Consider the following 25,717-nt stretch of genomic DNA (forward strand, 5'->3'; position numbering starts at 1 on the left):
AAAAAGGGTTACTAGACACACTGATAAAGGTTTCGAAATATTCATTGAAAACTGTCAGAAAGCAAGAAACTTGAAATGTAAGCAAGCTGAGAAGTCAATGGAGTTTCAGAAAGAGCTCATGAAATCAAAAGGGAATGCAAATGAAGTGCAATCTAACTTGGTTACATTAATCAACCTCTGTAATGATGCCAAAAGAAGTCATGAGTCATTGGTGAAGTTACCATTGCCTGAAAATGAACTTGAAAAGCAAAATCACTGGTTTCAACAAAAAATGACAACTTTTGATGGTTTTATACAGGATGTAAATGTGTGGTTTTCAGAGGTTGGATGGCATACAACGCATACCATTTCTGAAAATGTAATCACAGATGACATTGGACCGGATGACAGTATTTCTAATGTGTCAAAACCCAAATCAAGCCACAAATCAAGTTCTTCATCACGTGCATCTTCAACATCCTCTGCTCGCATTAAAGCTCATGCAGAAAAGGCTGCTCTCATGGAACGGGTCGCCGCTCTGCAGAAAATGCATGACCTGGAGGCGCAGGAAGAACAACTGAAAAGGAAGAAAGAACAACTGGAACTAGAGACTGAACTGGCAGCAACCAATGCAAAAATCAATGTACTTGAATCAAGAAATAGCTCAAGAGTGTCAGACGGGATGAACTCTTATTTGGAAAAAGGAACTGTTCAAAGGAAAAGGTCAGTCAAAGTGAATCTACATGCAAACACCTATTTACCCCATCAAGTGCAACAAAGACTGAATGTGCGGATGGGAACAGAATCTTCTTCCCAGCAACAGGTTGTTCAGCCAAAGGAAAGCGCTGATGGACCATCTGTTAGAGCTCAGGATATGACTCCTCTAACACAACCTGGATATAATGATCATAATCAAGGTGATATCTATCACATCATTCAGAAGCAAAGTGACATAACCACTCTTCTAGCTCAACACAATCTCTCTTCTACTTTACCACCAAGAGACATTCCCGTTTATGATGGTGATCCCTTGCAATATGGAGTTTTCATCCGGGCATTCGAGAGAGGAGTGGAAAGAAAGACTGATGACTACAGCGACTGCCTGCATTTCCTAGAGCAGTATACCAGAGGGTATCCAAAAGATTTAGTCCACAGCTGTCAACGGTTGTCTTCGGCTGAGAGCTATAAAAGAGCAAAAGAGCTGCTTAAAGAACATTTTGGTAGCGAACATAAGATTGCTACAGCATACATGGACAAAGCATTTGCCTGGCCAGTGATCAAGCCAGAGGACGTGAAAGCATTGCAAGCGTTTTCATTATTCCTGAGAGGTTGTTGCAATGCAATGGAACAGCTCACCTATATGGAGGAGTTGAACGCCGCTTCCAGTATGAAGACCGTTCTTCTGAAACTGCCTTACAAGCTCAGAGATAAGTGGAGGAATAGGGCATGTCGGCTCCAGGAACAATATGGACGTCGAGCTAGTTTCTCTGACTTGGTAGACTTCATGGAGAGACAAGTGAAGATATCGTCGGATCCAGTGCTGTAGTGGTGAAATTAGAGGTGGGTAAACTGAATTTTGTGATCATACAGACCTTGACGCGATGCGAAGCAACACAACACAAAGCGTCGCGACTCTTGTAAGGCTGTCTGGGCTATATTGCATTATGTTATAAGTAAAAGTCATATACAATCAATGACAATGAATAAATGTGTTAGTAGTTTGTAGTTTATTAAATTTAAGAAAACAGTAAAGAAAAGTATGTCAACACAACAACACAATTGCAGATTAAGAACTATCTACATACGGAGTCGCCTTTTTACAGTAGTGCCCAGAGGGCCTCCTTGTCCTCCACGTCAGGTCCTGCCTTGCACAGAGGAGCCATGAACCCCAGAACGCGTTCCTCTGCGCTCACCTCTCTATTCGACCTGGTGTTTCTCCTCTCCCTGTGCTAAAAAATATGTTGAATTTAAGAGTTAACCAGTTAAGCAGCCTGTCAATTACACTGACAACATAAGTTAAAGGAACACTCATGTACTACCTATGTCATCATAAATAGCCTATACCGCATGTTCTTTTCACATTGAGAACTGACTTGTTTTGTAATCTACGTGTCACCAGGCGTTTTTCTTTTCCTTTTACCGTGCACGACCGGCGAACACAGAGCGCGCGACTACTGCACCCCCCCCCCCCCCCCCCGTCAGTCGTTCCGCCCGCAACGACTAATACACCCCCCCCCCCCATCGGACCTTCTCGACCCGTCCGCGAAATATTGTCTGACATGAAACCGGTCCGTGAGGTAAGAAAGGTTGGGGACCACTGGGCTGATCCACAACGTGTATGTCTTTACACACCTCCTGGATCCTGATTGGCGGCGCTGCTGCAGCCGCAAGGCACTGATTGGATGCTCACAGACCACAATACAGCGCAGATGAAAATGATTCAGACTACGGCGTTTATATGTTCAACAATAGGAAACGTAGTCTTAGCTGTTTTAAAATTACATCAAGTTTATTTCGGATTATTCCAACGGAAGAATACAAGGCGCAGGGAACTTTGAGGTACGTAAACGCCACTTAGAGGTGCGTAAACGCTATTTCCAAAATTCTAGAGGTGCGTAAACGGCGTTTACGTGCGTTTACCCTCCACTGCAGCCGTGGTCGGATCCACTTTTTGGGAGCATCCAGGGTGCTAAGACAACTACATCCGTCAAAACCTATGTCACAGCAAGAGAGAGGCCGAGACCAAGAGGTAACAGTTTTGCAACTACCGCAACACCTGTGGAAATGCCAATACAAGAAAAAATGTGTGGAATGAAAAATGTATCCGTCACTAACCCTCAAAATTCCTGTTTGTTCTGTGAGAGAGATGGTCACACATTGGTGCGGTGTCCACAAATCAGGAAAAAGATGCACAGGGAAAAAATCGACTTCTTAAAGAAAAGGGGAGTCTGTTTTGGCTGTTTGAAGGTAGGACACATGAGCAAAGACTGCAATAGTCGTTTGACTTGTGACATCTGCAACAAAAATCATCCTGAAATACTTCATATTGAACAAAGAGACATAGGAAGGAAAACAGAATTGGATGGAAAATCAATTCAATTGGAGCAATGCTGTTCTCTCACCTCATACATGTGGGCATATTGGGGCCGGTGAAGAAGCCTGTCTCTTCTCTATTGTTCCAGTACAAGTAAAGACCCCCAAGGGAGACACTGTGTTGCAGACATATGCGTTTTTGGACCATGGAAGCTCAGCCACCTTCTGCACAGAAAGCCTGATGAGAAGACTGAACGTAACAGGACAAAAGACTAGTATTCTTTTGCGTACAATGAACCAAGTAAAAACTGTGACTAGTCATCATATCCCAGGTTTAGAGATATCAAGTCTGGACAAAACTGATTTCATACAACTGCCCAATGTATTTACACATAAGATCATGCCTGTTTCCAAGCTCAACATTCCCAAGAAGACCTGAATCAATGGCCTTACTTAAAGGAAGTCAAGATTCATGAAATAGATTCTGGAATTGATCTGCTCATAGGCACAAATGCTTCTAAGGTATTGGAACCTTGGGAGGTGGTCAATAGCCAAGCCAATGGACCATATGCTGTGAGGACCCTATTGGGGTGGGTCATCTATGGTCCTTTGAAAGGAGACAACAGCAGGGATGAGAATGGCTGCCCTGCTGCTGCTGTCAACCGACTGTCCATCGTGAACTTAGAGGAGCTACTGGTTAAACACTACAATCACGACTACAATGAAGAAACCAGCAAGGAAACAGAGGAAATGTCCAGAGAAGAGATAAAATTCCTGGATATCGTGAATCACTCATCAAAACTTACAGATGGTCACTATTGCATAGACTTACCTTTCAAGCAAGAAAATCTCTGCATGCCAAGCAACCGTTGCATAGCAGAGCAACGCATCCAAAGCCTGAAAAACAAGTTTGTTTAAAAATGAGATGTTTCTTGAAGAATATACAACTTTTGTCAAAGAAATGGTTAACAACGGCTATGCGGAAAGGATACCAGAGCATCAACTGAATCGTACTGATGGGAAACTCTGGTACATCCCACATCACGGGGTGTATCACCCGAGGAAAGGAACCTTGAGAGTGGTCTTCGACTGCGGCGCTGGCTTCAAGGGAACATCGCTCAATGAACAATTCCTAAAGGGTCCAGATCACTTATAGGAGTACTCCTCAGATTCAGACAAGAGCCTGTTGCCCTGATGGCTGACATCAAAGCAATGTTTCACCAGGTCAAAGTGTCAGACAACCATGTTGACTACTTGTGATTCCTATGGTGGCCTGATGGTGGGGTGCAGCAGGATCTCGTTGAATAACGGATGAAAGTACACTTCTTTGGAGCAGTATCATCGCCGAGTTGTGCAAATTTTGCACTAAGTAGTTGATTGTTTGAAATCCATGTCCACAGAACAGGGCGCTGTTCTTATGGTAAGAGACCTGACCACTCTCTGCCAGAAGGGAGGATTCATACTGTCCAAGTGGATCAGCAACAGCCGTAAGGTATTGGCATCCATTCCACAAGAAAACAGAACCAAGGAAATAAAAGAGTTGGACTTGGACAAGGACAACCTGCCGACGGAAAGAGCACTAGGATTGCACTGGTGCGTTGAGACAGATGTGTTCATGTTTAGAATGACTGCAGTGCGGTCTTTGAGATCAGACAACGCAACAAACTTTATTGGAGTAGAAAGAGAATTGAGAGAAGCACTCAATGCCTTGTATCAGGACAAAATCCAGACGGCTATGCTTCAGAAGGGAATTAAATGGCACTTTAACCCCCCCAGCAGGATCTCATCACGGCGGTGTACGGGAGCGTTTGATCCGCATCGTCCGAAACGTGCTGCGCTCTGTTCTTAGCCAACAAGTTCTGGATGATGAAGGATGTTGAAGCAATTCTAAATGATCGACCCATTACCAAGCTCTCAGAGGACCCAATGGACCTGGAAGCACTCACCCCAAACCACCTTCTCCTGTTGAAAACCAAGCCGATACTACCGCCTAGGCTCTTCGTAAGAGAGGACTTGTATCTAAAGCCCAGATGGAGACAAATACAATACATGGCAGATCTCTTCTGGAAAAGGTGGACACAGGAGTACTTACCATTAATCCAAGAACGACAGCGGGGGTCAAAGGTAAAAAGGAACTTCGCCCCAGGTGACATAGTTGTGGTGGTCGACTCCACTGCACCACGTGGCTCCTGGTAAATGGGTAGAATACTGGAGACGACGTGCGGCCTTGTGCGTACCGTCCGACTTCAGATAAAAACCAACATATTGGAAAGACCAATAACGAAGATATGTCTGATTAAAGAAACTGAGATTTAGTAAGGCCTGGTGGTGCCATGTGGTGCCAGGAGCTATGTTTTGGAGCCCCCGGCCCCAAAAATGACTACTTCAAAAAGGAAGACTGAAGAATCACTCAAGAGGATTAATTACCAACACATTCCCTTATTATTTTTTGGTAATTGTTATGAAAGACAATTAGGGGCCGGTGTGTAGGGGCCGTTATGGGTTGTTGTTGGCAAAGTATATTTTGTTTGTTAGACTGTATTTATACTGACACTTTGGACACTAGGTGTGGGTGATTAGGTGCACATGGGTGTACATAAGGGACGTAGGTGACAGGAAGCGAGGGCACAGGTAGGGGAGCACCAGACCACGAAGACAGACCACCATCAATAGGAGCACGTTCAACCGGTATGTTCATCTGTTTATACAATTGCCTGCAATAAACTACAAACCTCAACCACATTCATCGCTGGAAAATCTTTTGTGTGTCTGCGTCGAAACATCACTCCCACCTGTGCCTGATGGCAAAGAACAACAACAAGCCAACTAAAGGGGCAGCAAACCTAAGATTGCCATTACAGTTAGAGTTTAAAATATTTAAAATGAAAAATGAAGTGCACTAGCAAACAGGAAGTGACAAAAGTGACAAGTGAAAGTGACGTGTGCAGAATGAGAGAAAGTGACCGGTGAGTCAGTCAGTGGGGGACCGGGCTCTGTTGATGAGCCCGACCGCCGACGGGAAGAAACTGTTCGTGTGGCAGGAGGTCTTAGTCACAAACAGTTTTTGTCCGGGGTGAGAGGGGTCAGCTACGATCTTTTTGGCTCGCTTCAGGGTCCTAGAAGCGAACAAGTCCTGCAGGGACGGCAGATTGCAGCCGATCACCCTCTCTGCAGAGCGTATGACACGCTGCAGCCTGCCCTTGTCCTTGGCTGTGGCTGCAGCGTACCAGACGGTGATGGAGGAGCAGAGGATGGACTCCATGATTGCTGTGTAAAAGTGCATCATCATCGTCTTTGGCAGGTTGAATTTCTTCAGCTGCCTCAGGAAGGACAACCTCTGCTGAGCCTTCTTTGTGATGGAGCTGATGTTCAGCTCCCACTTGAGGTCCTGGGTGATGATGGAGCCCAGGAAACGGAAGGAATCCACAATAGTGACGGGGGAGTCGCACAGGGTAGTGGGGGAAGGTGGGGCTCCGTTCCTCCGGAAATCCACAACCATCTCCACTGTCTTTAGAGCGTTGAGCTCCAGGTTGTTCTGGCTGCACCACGACTCCAGATGGTCAGACTCCCACCTGTAGGCGGACTCGTCCCCACCGGAGATCAGTCCAATTAGGGTGGTGTCATCCGTAAACTTCAGGAGCTTGACGGACTGGTGACTGGAGGTGCAGCTGTTGGTGTACAGGGAGAAGATCAGAGAACGAGAGAGAACGCAGCCTTGGGGGGAACCGGTGCTGATGGGAGGCTGAGACATGTTTGCCAGCTTCACGTGCACATGACTAATTCAGCTTCTTTCCGGGAGTTTTAGTGTGCTTTTTCCCCTAGCAGGTTTCCGTAGATCGTAGTTCCTTTTTCAACCCTGGTCCTGACACCTGCCGTGGCCCTGCTGCTGCCATCATCATCATTATTATTTTAAATATGAATTATATTACTGTAATCATAAACCAACATTATCCTCTCCTAAAGTATTTGTGCTTTCCCTCCCCACGGGCTTCTGTGGATGGCGGTTCTATGTGATGGTGGTTCTATCTGATGGTGGTTGTCCCTGCAGAGGTCCTGCTGTGCGCCTGGCTTACTACTCACAATTACTTGAATCATTTCTGTCATAGGAATTGCATGTATTATACATTGTTCATTCTGTACACATGGCATCCATTGTAGTCTGTCCATCCCGGGAGTGGGATCCCTCCTCTGACGTTCTCCATAAGGTTTCTTCCCTTTTTCCCTCTTGGAAGGGTTTTTTCATTTTTTGGGGAGTTTTTCCTGTGCCGATGGTGGGTTTCGGGGCAGAGGATGTCGTATGTGTACAGACTCTAAAGCCCTCTGAGGCAAATTTGTAATTTGCGATTTTTGGCTATACAATGTAAAATGAATTTAATTGAAATTTATATTTTGTAGCAATTCCAGCAGTACATCTCTCTGGCATATTGTCAATATTACATGTTATAATATATTTCCTGAGAATCACACTAATGTTTTCTGCAACTCGAGCCGAAGGCTTTCCTTTGAATGTACAATAGATCTGTCCAGTTTATTTTGCAAGTCGCCCCAAATTTGCTCGATGGGGTTGAGGTTCAGACTTTGAGGGGGCCAGTCCATCATTTTCAATGTTCAAACACTCATTTTTATATCTTTCCCCCTCCCTCCGTCCAACATGCACTCTTCGCTTGTTGCCAAACTGTTCAAACTTGATCAGCCCACAACAACACCAATCTTCCTTTGTCCATTTCTTATGTTCTTTTGCAAATTTCAGGCAGTTCACTCTATTTTTCTCTCAGTAATGGTTTCTTTGCTGCTATTCTACCAACAAGTCCTTCTTCTCTCAGTTTCCGTCGCACAGTTCTTGAAGACACTGTTGCACAATCAGTCATTGTGATGTTGATCTCATCACGCAGTTCTCGTAAGGTCTTTCTTTGGTCCTTAAGACTAAGCATTTTGAGATGCTTCACTTGTCTGTCTCAAGGTTTCTTTTTTCTACCTCTCCCCTTTCGGTTCTGGTGTGAAATGGTGGCATCATTGCGGTCTAAGTGTACTTTACTGTGCTTGGACTGCATCTCAAGTACTTATGTGGCAGTAACTGACCTAAATCTCCTTATGATGGCTCTATTCTATGGTTTATACAACATAATGATGACCTTGTAGATATTTCATTGGTATTCGTCATATGCACCTATGAACCAAGTGTACGCACTCGCATCAACCTGATTTGCGCTCTCGAATTTTGACAGTTATTTGCCGCCATACGACTTGCACACACAAAGACGTGACTCTCTAGGTCGTACTCGACAAAAAAACGTTACTCCACTTCAGAGGTGTCAAGTACGAAGTACAAATACTTCGTTACTGTACTTAAGTAGACATTTTTGGTATCTATACTTTACTGGTGTATTTATTTTTCAGATGACTTTTTACTTCTACTCCTTACATTTTCACGCAAATATCTGCCCAACTTTCTACGTGCGTGTAATGTTAACGTTAACCCACAGTGGGTTAAACGCACCTGAGGCAAGTAAATGGTTTCCAATCCACATATTTGATGCTCATGTGTTGATTCTTAAACAAGTATGCACTTTTAACTAATCACAAATAAAGGACAGTAAATAGTTGTGTGTTTATTTTGCTCACTCACGTTATAACAAGGTGGCATAAAAAGCTATATAAAATAATTCTGGAACATTTTGTTTGTTTGTTTTACTAAAGAATAGAAAAACAAAGAATAAGCACAAGTTAAACTCACCACAACACAAAGATTCCATCCATCTTCAAACCGTTCATCCTGCACACAGCACGCAGGGGGGACTGGAGTCAATCCCAGCCAACTTCGGGCGAGAGACCGGGTACACCCTGGATGGTCGCCAGCAAATAACAGGGCTAACACAGAGACAAACAACCATTCACACTCACCACCGACAGGCAATTTAGAGTTACCAATTAACCGGATCCCCAGAGCACGTCTTTGTACTGTGGGAGGAAGCCAGAGTATCCGGAGAGAACCCACGCAGACACAGGGAGAACATGCAGACTCCACACAGAAAGGCCACTGGGCGGAGTCAAAACCAGGACCTTCTTGCTGTGAGGCAACAGTGCTAACCACCACACCACCGTGCCGCCCGTTGTTTTAAAGATTTATAATCTTTATTGTGGGCTACTTGGATTGTGATGGTGTCTGTGCAAGCACTGACATACAGTGTGGTTAGGCATGATGTTCAGATACCACTGATACAATTTCACAGCAAGTCTGAATGCTTGCCGATCTTCCAAAAGCAGATGTCTGTGAGCTTCACCAGTCATCTACTGGATCACTGAGGCTACAGTCAAAGCCTCTTCTGCATTGTCCCCATCAGGTTGTGCATCTTGAAGAGAAATACAAAGCGTAGACCAAAATCAATCTCTCCAGTTATTTTGTATGCAAACAGTTGAATATAATGCTCATTATGACAGTTATATGCTATAGAAGGGTTTGTGTGTGTGTGTGTGTGTGTGTGTGTGTGTGTGTGTGTGTGTGTGTGTGTGTGTGGATGTGAGTGTAAAGTAATTTGTTTGTTTATGCAAATCAGGGCAGAACACCACAGTGCGCACGATACCGATGGAGAATAGTAAACAAAAAAGACTTCCGTTGTGATCTGGCAAGAAATAGAAAATGAAATTAATCAAAGTTAAGCTGAACTTCTAAGGGGGGTAAGGCGCCATTTTGGGGTCTGGGAGCCACCCTATAAATAATGGTAGGGAAACACAAAACATTACATTACATTTAGCTGACGCTTTTATCCAAAGCGACTTTAAACCCATGGCGTTTCACATTTTGCCCGGGGAGCAATTAGGGGTTAATCACTAGTGCAATTAGGGACACTTTGACTTGAGACATGGGGCAGCCGGGACTTGAACCACCAACCTTGCGGTTCCCAGCGCACCCGCTCAACCCACTGGGTCACAACGACCCAGAAACGACATTAATTAAACCATTTTAATTTAACTATATATAGCTTTTTTGTTTTCATTTAAAATGAAAAAAGTTGTACATATAATGTGGCACCAAAGTAAACTCATATATATATACATATATAAGACATAAAATAATTAGCCAAAATATTTCAATGGATCAGATCAGAATTGTTGTCCAGTCGAAATTCGAAGTCGATCTTTAAAGAAGATAGAGGAGCAGCCTTAGTTTGTGATGCTGCTGAACTTTAATGGATTACACTGACAGGTGTATATTTAATATATTATTGGATATTCGATGGAAGAAACACATGACACGTTACTGAGGTAAACACTTAATTTGGGGTTGTATTACGTCACATTGCATAAGCTCTATAAGGTTTCATTAAGAACAGAGAAGGTTTGATAGGGAAAATGAATCAGTTGATATTTTAATGGGTAGGGCTACATTTTACATACACACCTATCGTTCAAACATCAAGAGTGTTGCAATCAGTGTGGTAGTCCTCGTTCAGTGGTAGTACTCGTCCAGTCCATGTCTATAATAGAGTGATTGTGAAGGCTACATACCGTAAGATAGGGGACATCATTAGTGCTTTAACCATGCTATTTTAAGTCTACAGTAATCAACAATGCTACAGTTAGATGGGTGAAATCATTAGGGATTAATATAGTATTTAATATCTTCATTGATCAATGAGGCTACAGTTAGTTAGGTAACATCATTAGTGATTAATATAGTATTTAATATCTACAATGATAAATGAGGGTACAGTTAGATTGAGAAGCCGGTTGAGAATCTCAATGACGGTCTCCTCATGTCCTTAAAACGTATAAGTTTAAATTTTTAATTTTAATTTTAATTTTATGTTAGTTTTAACATTAAGTTATGAGTATGAACTCTGTCCTCAAACATACTTAATGCTACCAGTGAACAAACATCAGTTTCTGACAAAAGTTTTAAAAGTTTAAAAGTTTTGAAAGATTAAAGGTTATGAACACTCAGCCTAGTTATAGTATAGTTATAGCTCATGTTTACCCGCTACAGATATCTTGCTTTTTTGTTGTTGCATTGAACCATACTGGGATGTTTGCTGACCCTACCAAAAACAATTTCACCAGCCGCCACTGGAACTGTTCAACCCGCAACAACATTTATTTTGCAAGTCATGTAAGAAAATGAATGATCCCTTTCAATGCTTCATTCGTGTTAATTGGGAAAAGTGTAATTCCATCCAAAAAAGAAGCTTGGATTTCAGCTGTTGACCTCGATCCATATCATTTTTCATCGGTCAACATCCATCTCTGTAGAATATAATAGGAGTAGATTGTAAATTATTATGGAAAAAATCAAATCGACATGGAATAGTGCCAATTTATAACGGCATAATAAGTATTAACTGCAGTGGATATGCATGTCAGTTATAATAAATGAAGGCAATGTATGCGGATACGGACTCCGTTTCCCGAACTACGTTTCCCATCATGCATTTCGGAGGAGCGACCGCTAACAGGAGGAAGCGGAAACAAAAGAGGTTTCACAAAAACACAAACACATCTCCGGTTGTCGAAGTACACAGGGAATAACCAACAGCCATTGAATTCTTCAACGATAATATTAAAATTAAACTAAAGAGCGAGTCGGCACGAGTTGAGCAGCAAACTGCATCCGTCAACATGGCGCTGAAAAGAATACAGAAGGTAAATATGACCGGCTAGTTATGGTTGGCAGCTAACTAATTGTAGCTGACCCACTAGAGGCTAACGTAAGAGTTTATTTCCACAAAAGGGCTCATTCACAACCATTTTGAATGTACCCCTTCTCGAATGTGATTTCGAGCCAACTCCGTAGCGTCATTGGAAATAATTAGTCCGTTGACAGCTCACAGAACAAATACAGCGGACAATGAAAAAGTTTTGTGCTAGCTCGCGAACAATGTAATTAGCTAACCAATAATAGGCAACCGTGTCAGCTGAGGACTTTCTCCAAGAAGTGTTGGTTGGTGTCGTATTTACGGCAGTCTTTGAGAATAGGAAGATAACACGTTAGATAATGTTAGCTGTCCTCGTAAATGCCACATTTTAAAAAGTTTAAATTCAGCGTCAAGCCTCATATTTATGATCTAAACATACCGGTTTTGACGTTGGAGATTCTTTCGAGGGGAAGAGTCCACTCGACGTCTAAACGTCGCTTGATGCTGATGCATTGAAACACAAAGAAAGCAAATTCCCTTTCCTTTGAAATAAAGTTTGTTTAAAACCAAACATAATTGTCTTCAGTGCCTGTTTTGTGCAAATCTGTGTCACATAGAAGAACTCCGTAGCAGTCGAAAAAAAATATTGAAGAAAAAAATCGTCGTTTATCTCAAATAACTGGGTGGTAAAATGACTGGATTTCAGAAGCAGTATGCCTACATTATGTTATAGCGATATTTTATGAGACAAATTATACCACAATTAGTTGTCAGAATGTGGAAAATAACGCATTAAGAATGCAAACGTCTTTGCACAGATGACAATACCATTAAGTTATTATGTTTAAATTGGCAAAGGCCTTTTTAGAATGTATCAATTGATCAATTGAGTTGAAAGAAACAACTGCGTTGATAAATATAATCAGCCTCAGTCATGAAAAGAGGGCAATCACTGACAGAAACTCAAACTTCAATTATCAACAGGAATACCCGGGAGAAAACATCCCTTTGGTGCCACAAAGTTGGAGTCTTCAGCAGTTTTTACTGACGTCAAACGGTGCTCGTTCAGCCCAATAACTAACTTCAGTTTCATATTTCTGCTCCATTGAGCAGGAGCTGCATGACCTGCAGAGAGACCCTCCAGCACAGTGCTCTGCTGGACCCGTGGGTGATGACTGTGAGTAACGTTACACATGCACCTTTCATATCAGAATTTCTTCCGCATCACACGAGTTCAATTGTTTTTCATTATAAATGTCTTTAAGCGGAAACACGTTCATTTATTGTGGCACCTACAGAATTACATTTGAGCCGTGAAGCAACCTCTTAGCTTAGAAAAAGAAGTGAATGAACTACATAGTCAGTGACTGCAAATTTTCAAGCTCAAATAAATTCATTGGGCATCAGCAACTAAGTTAAAGACTCTTCCAAATGAACAGAAACTAGAATTCTAATGAAAACCTTTTTAAATCCAACAACAAATTAAATGGGAATTTATATTTCTGTATATGTATTGTGATAGAATTGAGTTGATGGGCCTCATTGTCACCAATACTCGATGGAGCTATTTGAGTCTGTGTTAGCCTGATATGCAATACTGCTATCAGTGTATCCCAAGGGGATACTCTTGCAACTGCAGTTGAATTAGTTGCACTTTGAATAATCCAGGGGGAAAGGGAAGGTGGCCAGCCCAGAAGTCATCGACAGCTTTGTGGACACGGGTGACTGACCTTTTAAGGTGGATAAGCTATTTTATTATTATTATTATTATTTTATTCACCTGATATCCATTTCTTTTTTCCTTCATTGCTTTTAGTGTTTCATTGGCAGGCGACCATAATGGGTCCGGTGAGTATCACAGTATTGCTTAAGGCTTTAAGTACTCTTGTTCTGTGCTTGTGCAGCCTTAGCTTTGCATCCCCCTGTATAACGTAGTTACTGCAGTTACATTGTGTGTTTACTAATATTTGTTCAGCATTTTTAGCAAATATAATAATAATAATATCAGTAATGATAAAGGCAACTTTAAAAGAACTCTAATCTGGAATATTTGTCATCAGTAGGGACGAACCATATCTATACACTGATTATCTCAATATTCTGATTTGTGATTCAAGTATAAATCTTTTTAAATCCATCAACAAATTAAATATTAATTCATATTTATGCTAATTCCAACACTTACTTATTGCTATTTTTTGGGAATAGTTGTAATATTAGTTGATCTGTGCTGATTGTCCTTCTTTTTGACAGGGTGACAGCCCTTACCAAGGAGGAGTTTTCTTCCTCACAATCCACTTCCCCACTGACTACCCATTCAAGCCACCAAAGGTACGTGCTGGACTTCAGTCTGTCATACTCTTGAATTGATTGTGGTCGTTGTGCAGTCAGATGAAGCCTCTGGTCCGGAAAACGTCTCCTATCTCATATGTTTGGAAGGGATTAAACCTGACAAATTGTGCATTCCAGGATTGTAATGAGGTTTGTGCTTAGGCAGTATCCAGTATAAAACTTGAAGGGTATTATCAAATATCCCAATATGTTATCAAAACATACCACGATCTCTTGCTTATAAAATGCCATATGTCATCAAAATGACCTAATTGAATTTGTTCATAAGTCACTCATTTCAATTGTTTATCCAAGCCTCTGAATTCCGGTCACTGGGCTGAAAGAAGAAGGTTACACAAGTCGATGCTCACAGTCTTCAAAATGAGAGAGAGGTGGGGGCGGGTGGGGGCTCTGCGGGGGGATGCAAACCATGAACATCGTGGGCCTAATGAATGTATTAAAACCGTTGCTGTGCCATACTGTCGTAGGAATTGACTGTACGTAATATAATATCCATTGCAAAGGATTGAAAAAGAGCACCCTCCTCGCTTGTTGCCTTTAGCGTATATGGAAAGCTTTAGAAATACAGAATATATTGTATAGCGTTAATTCCTTACTAGTTCAAATTTAGGAGTGACATAATTATGAAAAATACATATATTTTGATTAATATGAATATTACCCGCATTGGCAGGTGCCCTGAAATGTATACCTGCCACATCTAACATTGTTCCAGTGTGTATTTCATTACCTGTGGGACATTGGCACTCCTCTGCTTATACATGGCTTTTCTTTTTACAGGTAGCATTTACAACTAAGATTTATCACCCAAATATAAACAGCAATGGCAGTATCTGTTTGGACATTCTACGGTCCCAGTGGTCTCCGGCATTAACAGTGTCTAAAGGTAACTACAATCTCTTTGGAGCTGTAACGGCAATAGTACGACACTGTCATTGTTTTCATCTCATCAGGGTTTTATGTTGTTATCGTTTGTGAGGTCACCCAATGGTGTGACCTTGACGTATTTTTTTTATCACACTTCTTAAATCTCCGTCAATTCATATTATCAATATTCAAATCAATTTGGCTTCATTAGCCTGACAGACGTTTAGTTAAAAATATTTTAAATTTGATAATCTCTCTCTCAATGTCAATTTTAAAACTACCCCCTTCCTTAATCGGCACGATCCTTTAAATAGACTCTTAAATGTACAAATATTCCACTGTATGCTTCCAGTTTCTCTAGTGGGTATTACTTCTGAAAGCAGTGCTGTTCAGAATATAAACCTTTTAGTTTCGGTACAGCACACTCACCTGCTGACAGGGGGCACGGCAAACAGAACCAATCCATCAAGGCAACGGCGGCTGGATTCGAATTGTCAAATTTGCACAGGAAGGTTCCTAACTTAGTGAAATGACCTAGAAGTAGTGTAAGTGACTGCTGTGATGAGAGCTGTTAGAATTATCTAATGCTAAGGAAAGGAGCTTCAATGCTTCCCTACTTAGCTCCTTTAGCATAGGAACCACTGGACCATCCTTTACGAAAGGAGAGGAGATAATTCCGTCACACAATTCTTTGCGGCAGCAATATATAAATAGTGATGTATCATTCGGCCGTTCACAAGAAATCACGATGATGACCGAGAAACATTAGTAGATCATGTAAGTAACCGTTAGCATAACTCTTTAATGTTGCAACCTTGTTAATATAGTAACACTTTGAACCTGGTTGATTTATGTTGTCTGCATGACTCAGCCTATAAAAACACATGAAGACATCTAAGATGCTTCCATCTTCAGAGAAATTGTAATTTCCCCGCCGCAGACTGATGTCATTAACATGCGTGTCCCGTCACATCATAGCTACGTAACTTAGTGATCTACAGCTTTCCTTGACCCCGTGACGTTTTCCACAGAGGTCAAGGAGAAGTGGTTAGGAATAAAAGTTAGAAGGTAATTTTTTTTGACCATTCAAATCCAGCCTGCAAGTAGGAATCTGTTTGTGGTAGGGTTCTTTGAAACATCATCTATCAACATGTCAACTAATGAAATTACTCTTCCTTCCAGTTTTATTGTCCATATGTTCGTTGCTTTGTGATCCAAACCCAGACGATCCCTTAGTTCCAGACATAGCACATATGTACAAGAACGACAAAGTCAAGTGAGTAAGCACTGAGCTCTCCACTGATATCAATGTGAACAATGTGTGTTCCTGATATCATGCACTCTTCTTTTCTCTCCTCAGATACAACAAACTAGCAAAAGATTGGACCCAAAAGTATGCCATGTAAAAAAATGAATAATACCATGCTGAGAATTTTTATTTTTCCTTTCTTTTTTGAGGTCACAACACACTGTAAATTATAGTAAGTAATCATGTGTAACTTCCATCTCAATGAACTGTAGTCAAAAAAAAGTTATTGATCGGAGAACATTCCTTTTTTTTGGGAAGCATGATGAGAAAGATTGCCTATGTTCCTTTCATGGAGACCGCCATTTCAAAGTTTGGCATTATAGTTTTTGTTGACATTTATGCCTAACACAAGTTGCTTTACAGCATTTTTTAAGTCAAACTATTGGATTGTGGGACATAACAACAAGCCTTCTGGTCAGAGGAGCTGAGTGCAGCAAGATAGCAGACATGTTGGACAACCGGGAAGTCCCAGAGAACCATGGGATGTGGGAGGGTCAATGCCAAATATGTAAGCCCCTCATACTCACACATGTCATGTCGTCGGAGAAGCAGGGCTTTTTTTACTTTATTGTTTTTTACTTTATAGTTATTTTGCATCATGTAGCTGAAATTACCCTGTAAATGGGAACGTATTACTGTCACTTTTCTGCTTCTCCTTTCCTATTATTGTTGTGATTTGTATAGTATTAAAAAATAATTTAAATGAGTTGAAAATTAGTTCAAATTACAGTGTAAATCTATCATTAAAATTATGTCCTCATTCACACTGAGAATAGAAGTGACGTTGGCTTTACACAGGCATGAGTGTCAGATTGTCAACCCTAAGGGTTAAATGTGTTCTTCTCCTCTCTGTCTTTATTTCTGTCTTTGCTATTGAAATTGTCCAAATCCAATGTAGTGCTTCTGTGTGCACCGAAAACTGAGGGGCACCTTTTCTACTCATTAAAGAATGGTACCGTTTTTATCACAGAGTTGAATGTTGATGTGGGGTGGGCCGCTTGTCCTTCTGTTGACATATTTTGGTTTCAGTAGGGACAAAATAATACGGATGCACCCTAAAATAGGTACATTTTTAGAATTTGCGCGAGTGAGATTTGAGCACTGCTCTCACATTTAAAACCGGTAACAGAAAATTGATCGCGGATCATCAAGGGAGACTATAAACGATTAGGCTGATTGACAAAAACCTCTTGGGCAACAAAATCAAATTCCCAACATGACTACTTGCATGCAAGCATAAGCACAAAGCAGAGAGAATTAACAATATAATGATCATTTACAATAAATATCGGCCTCTTTAATCGTCTCTCAGGAATCGGGAAACATTTATTGCCAAAATATGTCAAACATACAAGGAATTTGTCTTGGCGGTTGGTGCGTGACAGTAGACAGTGTAACAATAGACAACAAGACAGCAGTGCACAAGTAATACAATAAAATGAAATGCTAATGCAATGGGTTAGTAGAATAAGGCTATGGGTTAGTATAAAATAAGAATAAAGTTAAAGTTAATTAAAAATATTTAAAAAGTTAAATATTGAAAAAGTGCACTATCGATTGTTCATTCTCAAGAATGAACAAGAGCATTGAGAGGTGGACATAGGACACACCTCTTAAGGCACTGGCATGCTTCTGCAACGGCGTCTGCGGCTTTTCGTGCAGTCGTGTCGATGGACTCGTTTTAATTCATGGTTCTAAAAGGCTTGCGCGTGTTGCAGAGCAATTCACCGCCAGAACAACGGGTGGAGTAATGTTTTTTGTCGAAGACGACGAGAATGACGTCTTTGTGTGTGGAAGTCATTAGTTTGTTTTTTATGTAACCCTATAAATAAACAGACCTTTTTGCCCCCTGCATCGCCACTGCTGCTTTTTATAGCCTTTTTTTGCAGACATGTTTGTCCTGTATTTTCCTCCACAACTTTGTACACCCCTTGACCGGCAATACCGAGATTTGCGGAGATCTCCCTTGCGTAGCTTTTCACGCTAGTCCAGAAAAATTGGTCGACACATGCAAGGACGCAAGGAGGGGTAAAAAAAAGCATGCAAGGGGCTCTTGCTTGTGCGTGTCCCTGCGTTTCTCTGAAAATGCATAACCATAAACTAGGCTTTACACAGCCTTTGGAGCCTTAAAGTCTATTTTTGACGTGAATAAGACTGAAACCGGACAAAAAGAGCAACGGCCTATAAGGGCCACGGACGCCTAGGAGCTCTGATGGCCCCATGTTTCTATGTGGCAATTGGTATTACGTTTTAAACATTTCAGTAATGTGACTGTGAATGGAGAGCATGGTTGTCTTTCAATCAAAGGGATGGCCCTTTGAGAAATACAAAGGCCATTCCGGTAACCAACTGTTGAAGCCATATCTTAAAGAAGGAGCCTGTGTCAAAAATAACGGTTCAGTACGGTTATTATTTCAGTTTACGGCTTCTGTGCATTTTCCCTTGTGGGCAATTTGTTTTAAATCAAAGGATCCCATCTGATGCAAAGCAGACCTGGGCTTTTTTCAGGGAATTTTCCGTGAAAGTTGAGTTGTTTTTAATATCACTGATTATGTTTCATAACATCAGTGATAATGCCTGAGTGGTACTGACATATGCACATAAACAGATAACTGGAGGGAGTTAGTGAAGTCATGTTTTCCCTCCTCTCTGTCTGTCTGTCTGTGTGGCTCTCTATATCCCCCATTTTAGAGATTTTTTAGAGGGCCCCAGATGTGTATGTATGTGTGTGTGTTTTAAAATGCTTATCTATTTTATATTGTTAATTCTTGGCTGTCTTATTTTACCTCTACTTATTTTATTCTTATATTGCACCAATGGACCAAGTTAAATTCCTCTCTGTAACGTATGTGCCAATAAATGGCTTCTGATTCTTATTCCGATCTGGGATTCGCATGGTGTGCCTGGCTTTGTTTGCCAATTACTGTCAGTACTGTCCATTTCTGTCCAATAAAAATATTTTATTAACTGGTTGTTCAGCAATTAGTTATACATTATAACTAGTAGATTATGCAGTTTAATGATTTTAGCCTTTAACATTTTAATGACGGTATTTTCTCATTTCTGTATTTTCAGCAACTTTGGGAAATTTCTTTCAGCTTTTCTCATTTCTGTATTTTCATCAATTCTTTGAAATAAATTTTAGCTTTTAGCTTTCACCATCCATGCTTCGTCCTTTAACCACGCCCATCTCGGTGAGTTGACCTGCTCCCACAATGCACCGGGGGACACTGAAGGCGCCTTTTGCAGCCCATACATGTCAACAAGGAGGAGGGGAGAAAGCAAGAGGCTCCGCTTCTATTAAATACATTTATTTCGCAAATATATATATAACGCTGGATTTGTGAGACAATACGTTTCTTTCATTCTCTGTTCAACGACCTGTAACGTGTATTTCTATCGACATGGCTCCGTTCAGCCTGGTGACAGCCAGCGTTAGCTGGTTGGCTAAGTCCTTCGGTGTTTTCTCCAGCACAAGGTAGCTAACTTAAAGTTACTCCACTCTGTTAGCTAACATTAGCTCAACTTTTGGCAGGGAAGTGAGCCGCAACCTAGCAGTTTGCATAGCACGTTCAATATGAATTACGTTTTTCTCAAACTCGAATAGTTTGAGTATCGTAGAATAACGTTAGTTATCGTTACCTTTATATTTAAGACGAGCGAATTAAAGCTAACGCTAGTCGGTGACCCTCAAGACAACCAACGGTAGGTTAGCTTAGGATATATTAATATTATCTTAATGTAGTATTATTGAACAGCCAGCAACGATTTCAGTTAAATTGAATGATTCCAATTATCGTGGTAGGGAATTGTTTTATTGTGTCCATATCTAACAGGAACAAAGGTTTAGCTCCATCACTAAAGGTGATGCACGTCTGGTGCGCTAAGGTTGGAGCTGGAACCAGCAGATTAACCCAGGACTTGAAACCATTATGCAGATGGTCCACTACCAAGCACTACGTGACGTAAAGAAAACCACCTCCCTTCGCATTTATTGGAAGAAGTGCTGATATTTGCTGAATAAATAAGAGAGCAATAAGTTAGGATTGGGACTGCTACTAAGTTTTTATTTTTGATTCTTGAATTTTCGCCGATTATTTCTTTGTGTTATTAATTCACTGTTTCCCGTCTTTGAAATGTCACTTGAGTAAATGACAAAGAGGAAAACTTCTCTACCTTTAAAAATGTTGTGTGCGTGTATGTAGGTGTACCAGTGTTCTCCCAGCTGCATGCCTCCACCCAGTTAGATGCCTGACCTCTCAGGCCAGCGCACCCCCAAAGAAACCTCTGAATGGATACCTGAGATTTATCATGCAACAGAAGCCGGTCCTGACCAGACACAATCCAGGTATATGCAATGACACAACAGCTCGTACTGTAAGCTAGGGCTGGATATTAAGTATTTATTTGTTGGCTAATTTATTTAGTCGTGGCGAGACTGCTGTGCGCAGCAAGAAGTGGACAATTGTGAACATGAATACAATTTTCCAGACTTTCTTGCTGGGCTTGCGCTCCTCCTATATAATGGTAGGGGAAACACTGTAGGGGATATTGTAGAACAGTACATAACATGAATCTCCTATGTCATGGAGACCGGACGAGAAGGAACTCGCCGCCACCATTGCTTGTGTGAGAAATGCTGCTCCATTCACAGGTGTAAAAACAGTACTCATGGAGATGTGTTTAATGAACAGGTTAATGCTCATCTCTGATATTGTCGTGCTGCAGTGTGAAATAAGCTTATTTAAATGTAATTTCAGAGCACATGGCTGATCTTGATGAGTCTGAGATGATAATATTTCAAGTGAAAGACTCAAATGCTACAGTTCTAACTTCAATAAACCTTTTGACTTTCCCTCAGAAATCAAATCTGTGGATATCGTCAGGAAAATTGCCCAGCAGTGGAGAACTCTGAGCGCTGAACAAAAACAGGTATTTTCTAAGTTAAAGTGTTCAAGAGTATTTACTGGATGCCTATTCAAGTTGTTGAAGTGCTTTGAGTGACGACATTGTAGCAAGACAATGGTTTCAAGTGACAAATCATCTCTCATCCCCTCTGATTTATCCTCTGTTTTCATAGAGTCCCTCTACATATGTGTTTTATCAGTCTGTTGTCGTGACCTATGTTTTGCTTGGCTTCTTTCACCCGTGCAGCCTTTTGAGGAAGCCTCTTTGCGGGCAAGGGAGCAGTTTAAGGTGGACCTCCAGCGCTACAATGCCCAGCTGACCCCAACACAGATCCAGCAACAAGCCCTGGAGAAGAGACAGAGGATGGCCAAGAGGAAGGCCCTCCGCAAGAAGAGGGTAGGAAAAATAGGACATATGGAAGAGGGAAATGACAGCTTTGAGACAGATTTTTCTATGTGCTCTCAGAAAAACATTGTGTGTGCGTGTGTTTTCTCTCCAGGAGTTGACTAACCTCGGGAAGCCCAAGCGTCCTCGCTCTTCATTCAACATTTACATGTCGGAGCACTTTGAGGAGGCCAGAGGAGCCACCACACCGGTAAGTAGCTACTGCTCCTGACATTTAAACAGACAGTTGAGGTATCTTTCACAATGATGTACGGACTGGTCTGCCAGTGAATGGCATTACAGAGAATTTGCTGTATTTACCGATTTTACAATCTATTTACAAATGTATATCCTAGTTAGTTCTGAAATAGATTTAATTATACTGGATGCAAATTCAATATTTTCTTTACTGTATCAACGCATCATGGAGGTCTGATTTTATTGGCCCAGTAGTTGTCAACCAGTAGTATTTAGGGAACTGCTCAAGTAGCTATCTCAGGGCCTGAAAGTACAGCTCATCTGAAATAGGATTTCTTTAAAATAGGCATATTGTGGTAATTCTACACGTTAATGTGGCTGTCTGGCATGTCTACTAACCCCCAAATGCTAGAAAAAAAGAAATAAAAAACACTTCCGCGTTTTTAATGATTCCTGTAAATAATGAATACACATTAAACGACTCATACCGAGATTTGCCAACATTAGCAGACAAAGTGGAATTCTCCCTTACATTGCTGTCTACCCACCACGTCTTCTGGGCCCCACCACATTCTCCCAAAGCAGTTCCGCACAATTCCGTACATCGCGTCCCAGGCTTCGAAGGAACAAGGACAAAATGCATTATACTTTTTCCTCTAGGTTTACAGCAGCCCCCCCCCACTCCACCTCAATGTGGAGTGTGGGGGGGGGCATTGTGCTTGATTTATTTAGGTCATACTTATTATCCTTATTACCCTATAATTTAATTTTCTATTCAGATCACAAGAAAAGTCATTAAAGAAACTACTAGAAACTGTCTTAGTATCTATCTATATATTCTTGAAGCCTATTAAGCTGGTTGATGGCTTGATCGACAGACACAGTTGAGTATCGTCTGCATAACAATGGAAGTTTATGCAGTGTTTTCTGATAACGTCGTCCAAAGGAAGCATATACAGGGTAAATAAGATTTGTCCAAGCACAGAACCTTTTGGTACTCCGTAACTAACATTGGTGGTCTTCGAGAATTCCCTGTTTACGAGCACAAACTGGGATCGATCCGAAAAATAGGATTTAAACCAGCTGAGAGCAGTTCCTTTAATACCAATCAAATGTTCTAGTCTATGCAGCATGATACTATGATCGATGGTGTCGAATGCGGCACTGAGGTCCAACAAGAAAAGAGATGAGTCCTTGAGTCCCTGAAGACCGATTCATAATATCTAATAAGGACGTGCTAACTAAAGGAAAAACTTCCTTCAGCAGCTTAGTTGGAATCGGATCCAAGAAACAAGTAGAAGATCCAGTTGACCAAGGTTGATGGAAGAGAAGCCAAACAGGCATCAGGGCGCACTGCTGCATCCAAGGTTCCTACATCCGAGGGCAGGTTGGCACTAGTTGAAGGCAGGAGACCATTGAAGAATCATTGAAGAAATTCATGAAGTCGTTACTACTGAGGTCCAAAAGAATACACGGCTCGACAGCTGTGACTCTGTCAGTCTGGCTACAGTGCTGAAGAGAAACCTGGAGTTGTTTTTATTTTTCTCTATTGATGATGAGTAATAAGATGCTGTTGCGTTACGGAGAGCCTTCTTATATGTTTTAAGGCGGTCTTGCCACTAGTCTAGATTCTTCTTCATTTATCTCATGTCATTTCTGTTTCTACATGGTCGCATGCGAAAACACTCATGTGTGAACCCACCCACCAACAGACAGGGAGCGCGCCATAGAAACTGGTGGTGTCCCCCCAATCTAGTAGGATGAGCCAGAATGCTACAACATGCAGCCAGGACACGCGTGATACAACAATGAAAAATAGTCCTTGAAATATTTTTGCCAATGTGCTTCATTCAGGCAAAGATGAAGTCGCTGATGGAGGACTGGAGGAATCTGTTGATTCATCAGAAACAGGTTTGCCACAAAATTTTTATTTTTATTTAGTCCATGACACTTGTGCAGCCTTACACATGTAAGCAATAGTCTCTGTGTTGTGCAGTATCCAGATGCTCTTTGTGTTCCACATCACAGGTTTATGCACAGCTGGCAGAGGATGACAAAATTCGCTATAAAAATGAGATGAAGTCGTGGGAGGATCACATGATGGAGATTGGACGAGAAGACCTCATCCGAGAGCAGACCCTTTCCAACAAGAAAAGAACTGCTGCAAAGACGGCTAAAGCTAAAGTAGTAAAGAAGGCAGCTGCCACAGGGAAGTCAAAAACAACCAGGAAGACCGCAAAGAGTAGCTCTGTGAAAACAGTTAGGACTATTAGGAAGATATAAGAGGTGTTTATCTCACCAAAGGGAAAAATTTGTGACAGCTGAAGCATAAGTTGTGATGAGGCTCGGTTTCACCCAACTTCAAACTCACAAGCTTCCCAGTTGGCATGAATGCTTGTAGGTAGAACAAGAAAACAACCATTACAGCATCTTTAAATCCTTGTCACATGTGTTCAGTAAAAAGTACACCAAATAAACCTTGATTCCAGGATCTTTACTAGCATCCAAATGATGTATGAGTGAGATTGAGAGTGGAGGAAGTAAAGTGAGGAGTCACACTGTTTATACATTACTGTTTTAACGCTATGACGCTTAAGTAGTATAAAGCTTACTGGTGCACTCCCAAAATAAACTTCATTTTCTTCATTTTGCTATTTCATAAAACATTGTTATTCTTCAACCAACCATCGGTTAGGTAATGTCTAAACACATACTATGTGGCCATATCAGGGCCCGCCGCTACGGAAGGCATACACCTTTAGAAGTACCCAACTGATTTATTGTATACGAAGAGGCTCAGCAAGCATTGCAATTTGTCGGTGTACTAGTAGTGAAGTCAGAAGCAAAACAGGCCATCCAATAATTGTAAGGAACCTGAGCGAGTGCATGACATCACATAAACATAAACCTGTGAAGTGCAGACGAGACCCTGGCTCCCATTGGTGCTCCCATTTGTTTGTCTTGCAGCTTTTTGTGTGGCATTACCTCACAGTCACAACCTCAAACTGTGAAATACTACTTTGTGTCATTTACGGCACGAGTAACATCTGAATGACTCATTTGTTTTTAAGTTCCAAATTCTCCATTTTTCATATGATTGTTCACATATCACATGTTCTTGTTTTGTTACCGTCTGGTGATACTATGTTTCTTCCCACTGCTCGTTCATCCAATTGATTAAATGGCATACCTTCCTTTATACTCATCAGCCAATGTGTTATTAATCCTGTCCAGTCCACTATTTTCCTAGTCCTCATTTTTGTAATGAACACACCTGTAGATTAAGAACAACCTACTGTGAGTATTAACGGTTGCTTTTGCTACCAGAATGTATGTAGATCCACCAGTGTTTACTACACTGTGCACATGTGCTGTGTATTTACTGAATAAAGATGTACATACACCTTTCTACCAGTGCAAAAACAAAGCACTTTCTCTAGAGGCCCCATTTCTTTCCGCTATATCATCCATAAGAATCAAGTTATACTAAAGAAAAAATACTAAAAAAAAAACAAGTTTTAACAAAACAGTTTCATTGATGCTACGATAGTTGACAAATAGTGCACATTCACTTACTAAGACTCCTTAAATGTAACCGCTCAATTAAAGTGAATTATTTATAATTTATCAAAGATTTGCTTTATTCTAAATAAATAGTTCTCTTTTTTGTTTGCTTTGGTAATGATGCCTCAACTTCATAGAAATTGTACCATAAGAGTGATTAACCCGACGCTAATACAGTTATCACTGACCACAGCTCATCTGGGTGGAATCTTTGAAAGTCTGAGCCAGGAGAAACAGTAAAATGCAGTAAAACCGATATAGGGCAGGAGTCCCTTCTGGGACACATCAAGTTGGTGATCTACTGAACCAGGATCTGCTCCAGCTCAATGACACGTCTGAGAGGTTTACTGTCAAGGCCACAAGTATTTGAACTGTGATATAAATTCTAAATATTTTCTTCTATAAGCAACTCCACATTTTTTAACTTAAAGTAATATTTTATTCAAGTGAAGTTTCACCTTTAATTCCTTTAAACAGTGTATCTTACTGTACG

The 25,717-nt window shown here is 41.1% G+C and overlaps 2 protein-coding genes across 2 annotated transcripts; both read left to right on the forward strand.

Moving 5' to 3' along the window:
- The first annotated feature begins 11,418 nt into the window (after nt 1-11,418).
- On the forward strand, nt 11,419-17,134 carry ube2d1b (ubiquitin-conjugating enzyme E2D 1b). Its single transcript, XM_040175776.2, has 7 exons — nt 11,419-11,649; nt 12,756-12,819; nt 13,459-13,490; nt 13,896-13,973; nt 14,775-14,880; nt 16,044-16,137; nt 16,222-17,134. Exons 1-7 carry the CDS (start codon nt 11,626-11,628, stop codon nt 16,265-16,267), a joined length of 444 nt encoding a protein of 147 aa, XP_040031710.1. The 5' UTR covers nt 11,419-11,625; the 3' UTR covers nt 16,268-17,134.
- A 2,236-nt stretch (nt 17,135-19,370) lies between these two features.
- On the forward strand, nt 19,371-25,087 carry tfam (transcription factor A, mitochondrial). The gene is made up of 7 exons (XM_040175775.2): nt 19,371-19,648; nt 20,376-20,518; nt 21,032-21,102; nt 21,325-21,474; nt 21,578-21,673; nt 23,515-23,571; nt 23,689-25,087. Exons 1-7 carry the CDS (start codon nt 19,575-19,577, stop codon nt 23,941-23,943), a joined length of 846 nt encoding a protein of 281 aa, XP_040031709.1. The 5' UTR covers nt 19,371-19,574; the 3' UTR covers nt 23,944-25,087.
- The last annotated feature ends 630 nt before the right edge of the window (nt 25,088-25,717 follow it).

This window comes from Gasterosteus aculeatus, chromosome 5 (assembly GCF_964276395.1).
Source record: "Gasterosteus aculeatus chromosome 5, fGasAcu3.hap1.1, whole genome shotgun sequence".
NCBI lineage: Eukaryota > Metazoa > Chordata > Actinopteri > Perciformes > Gasterosteidae > Gasterosteus > Gasterosteus aculeatus.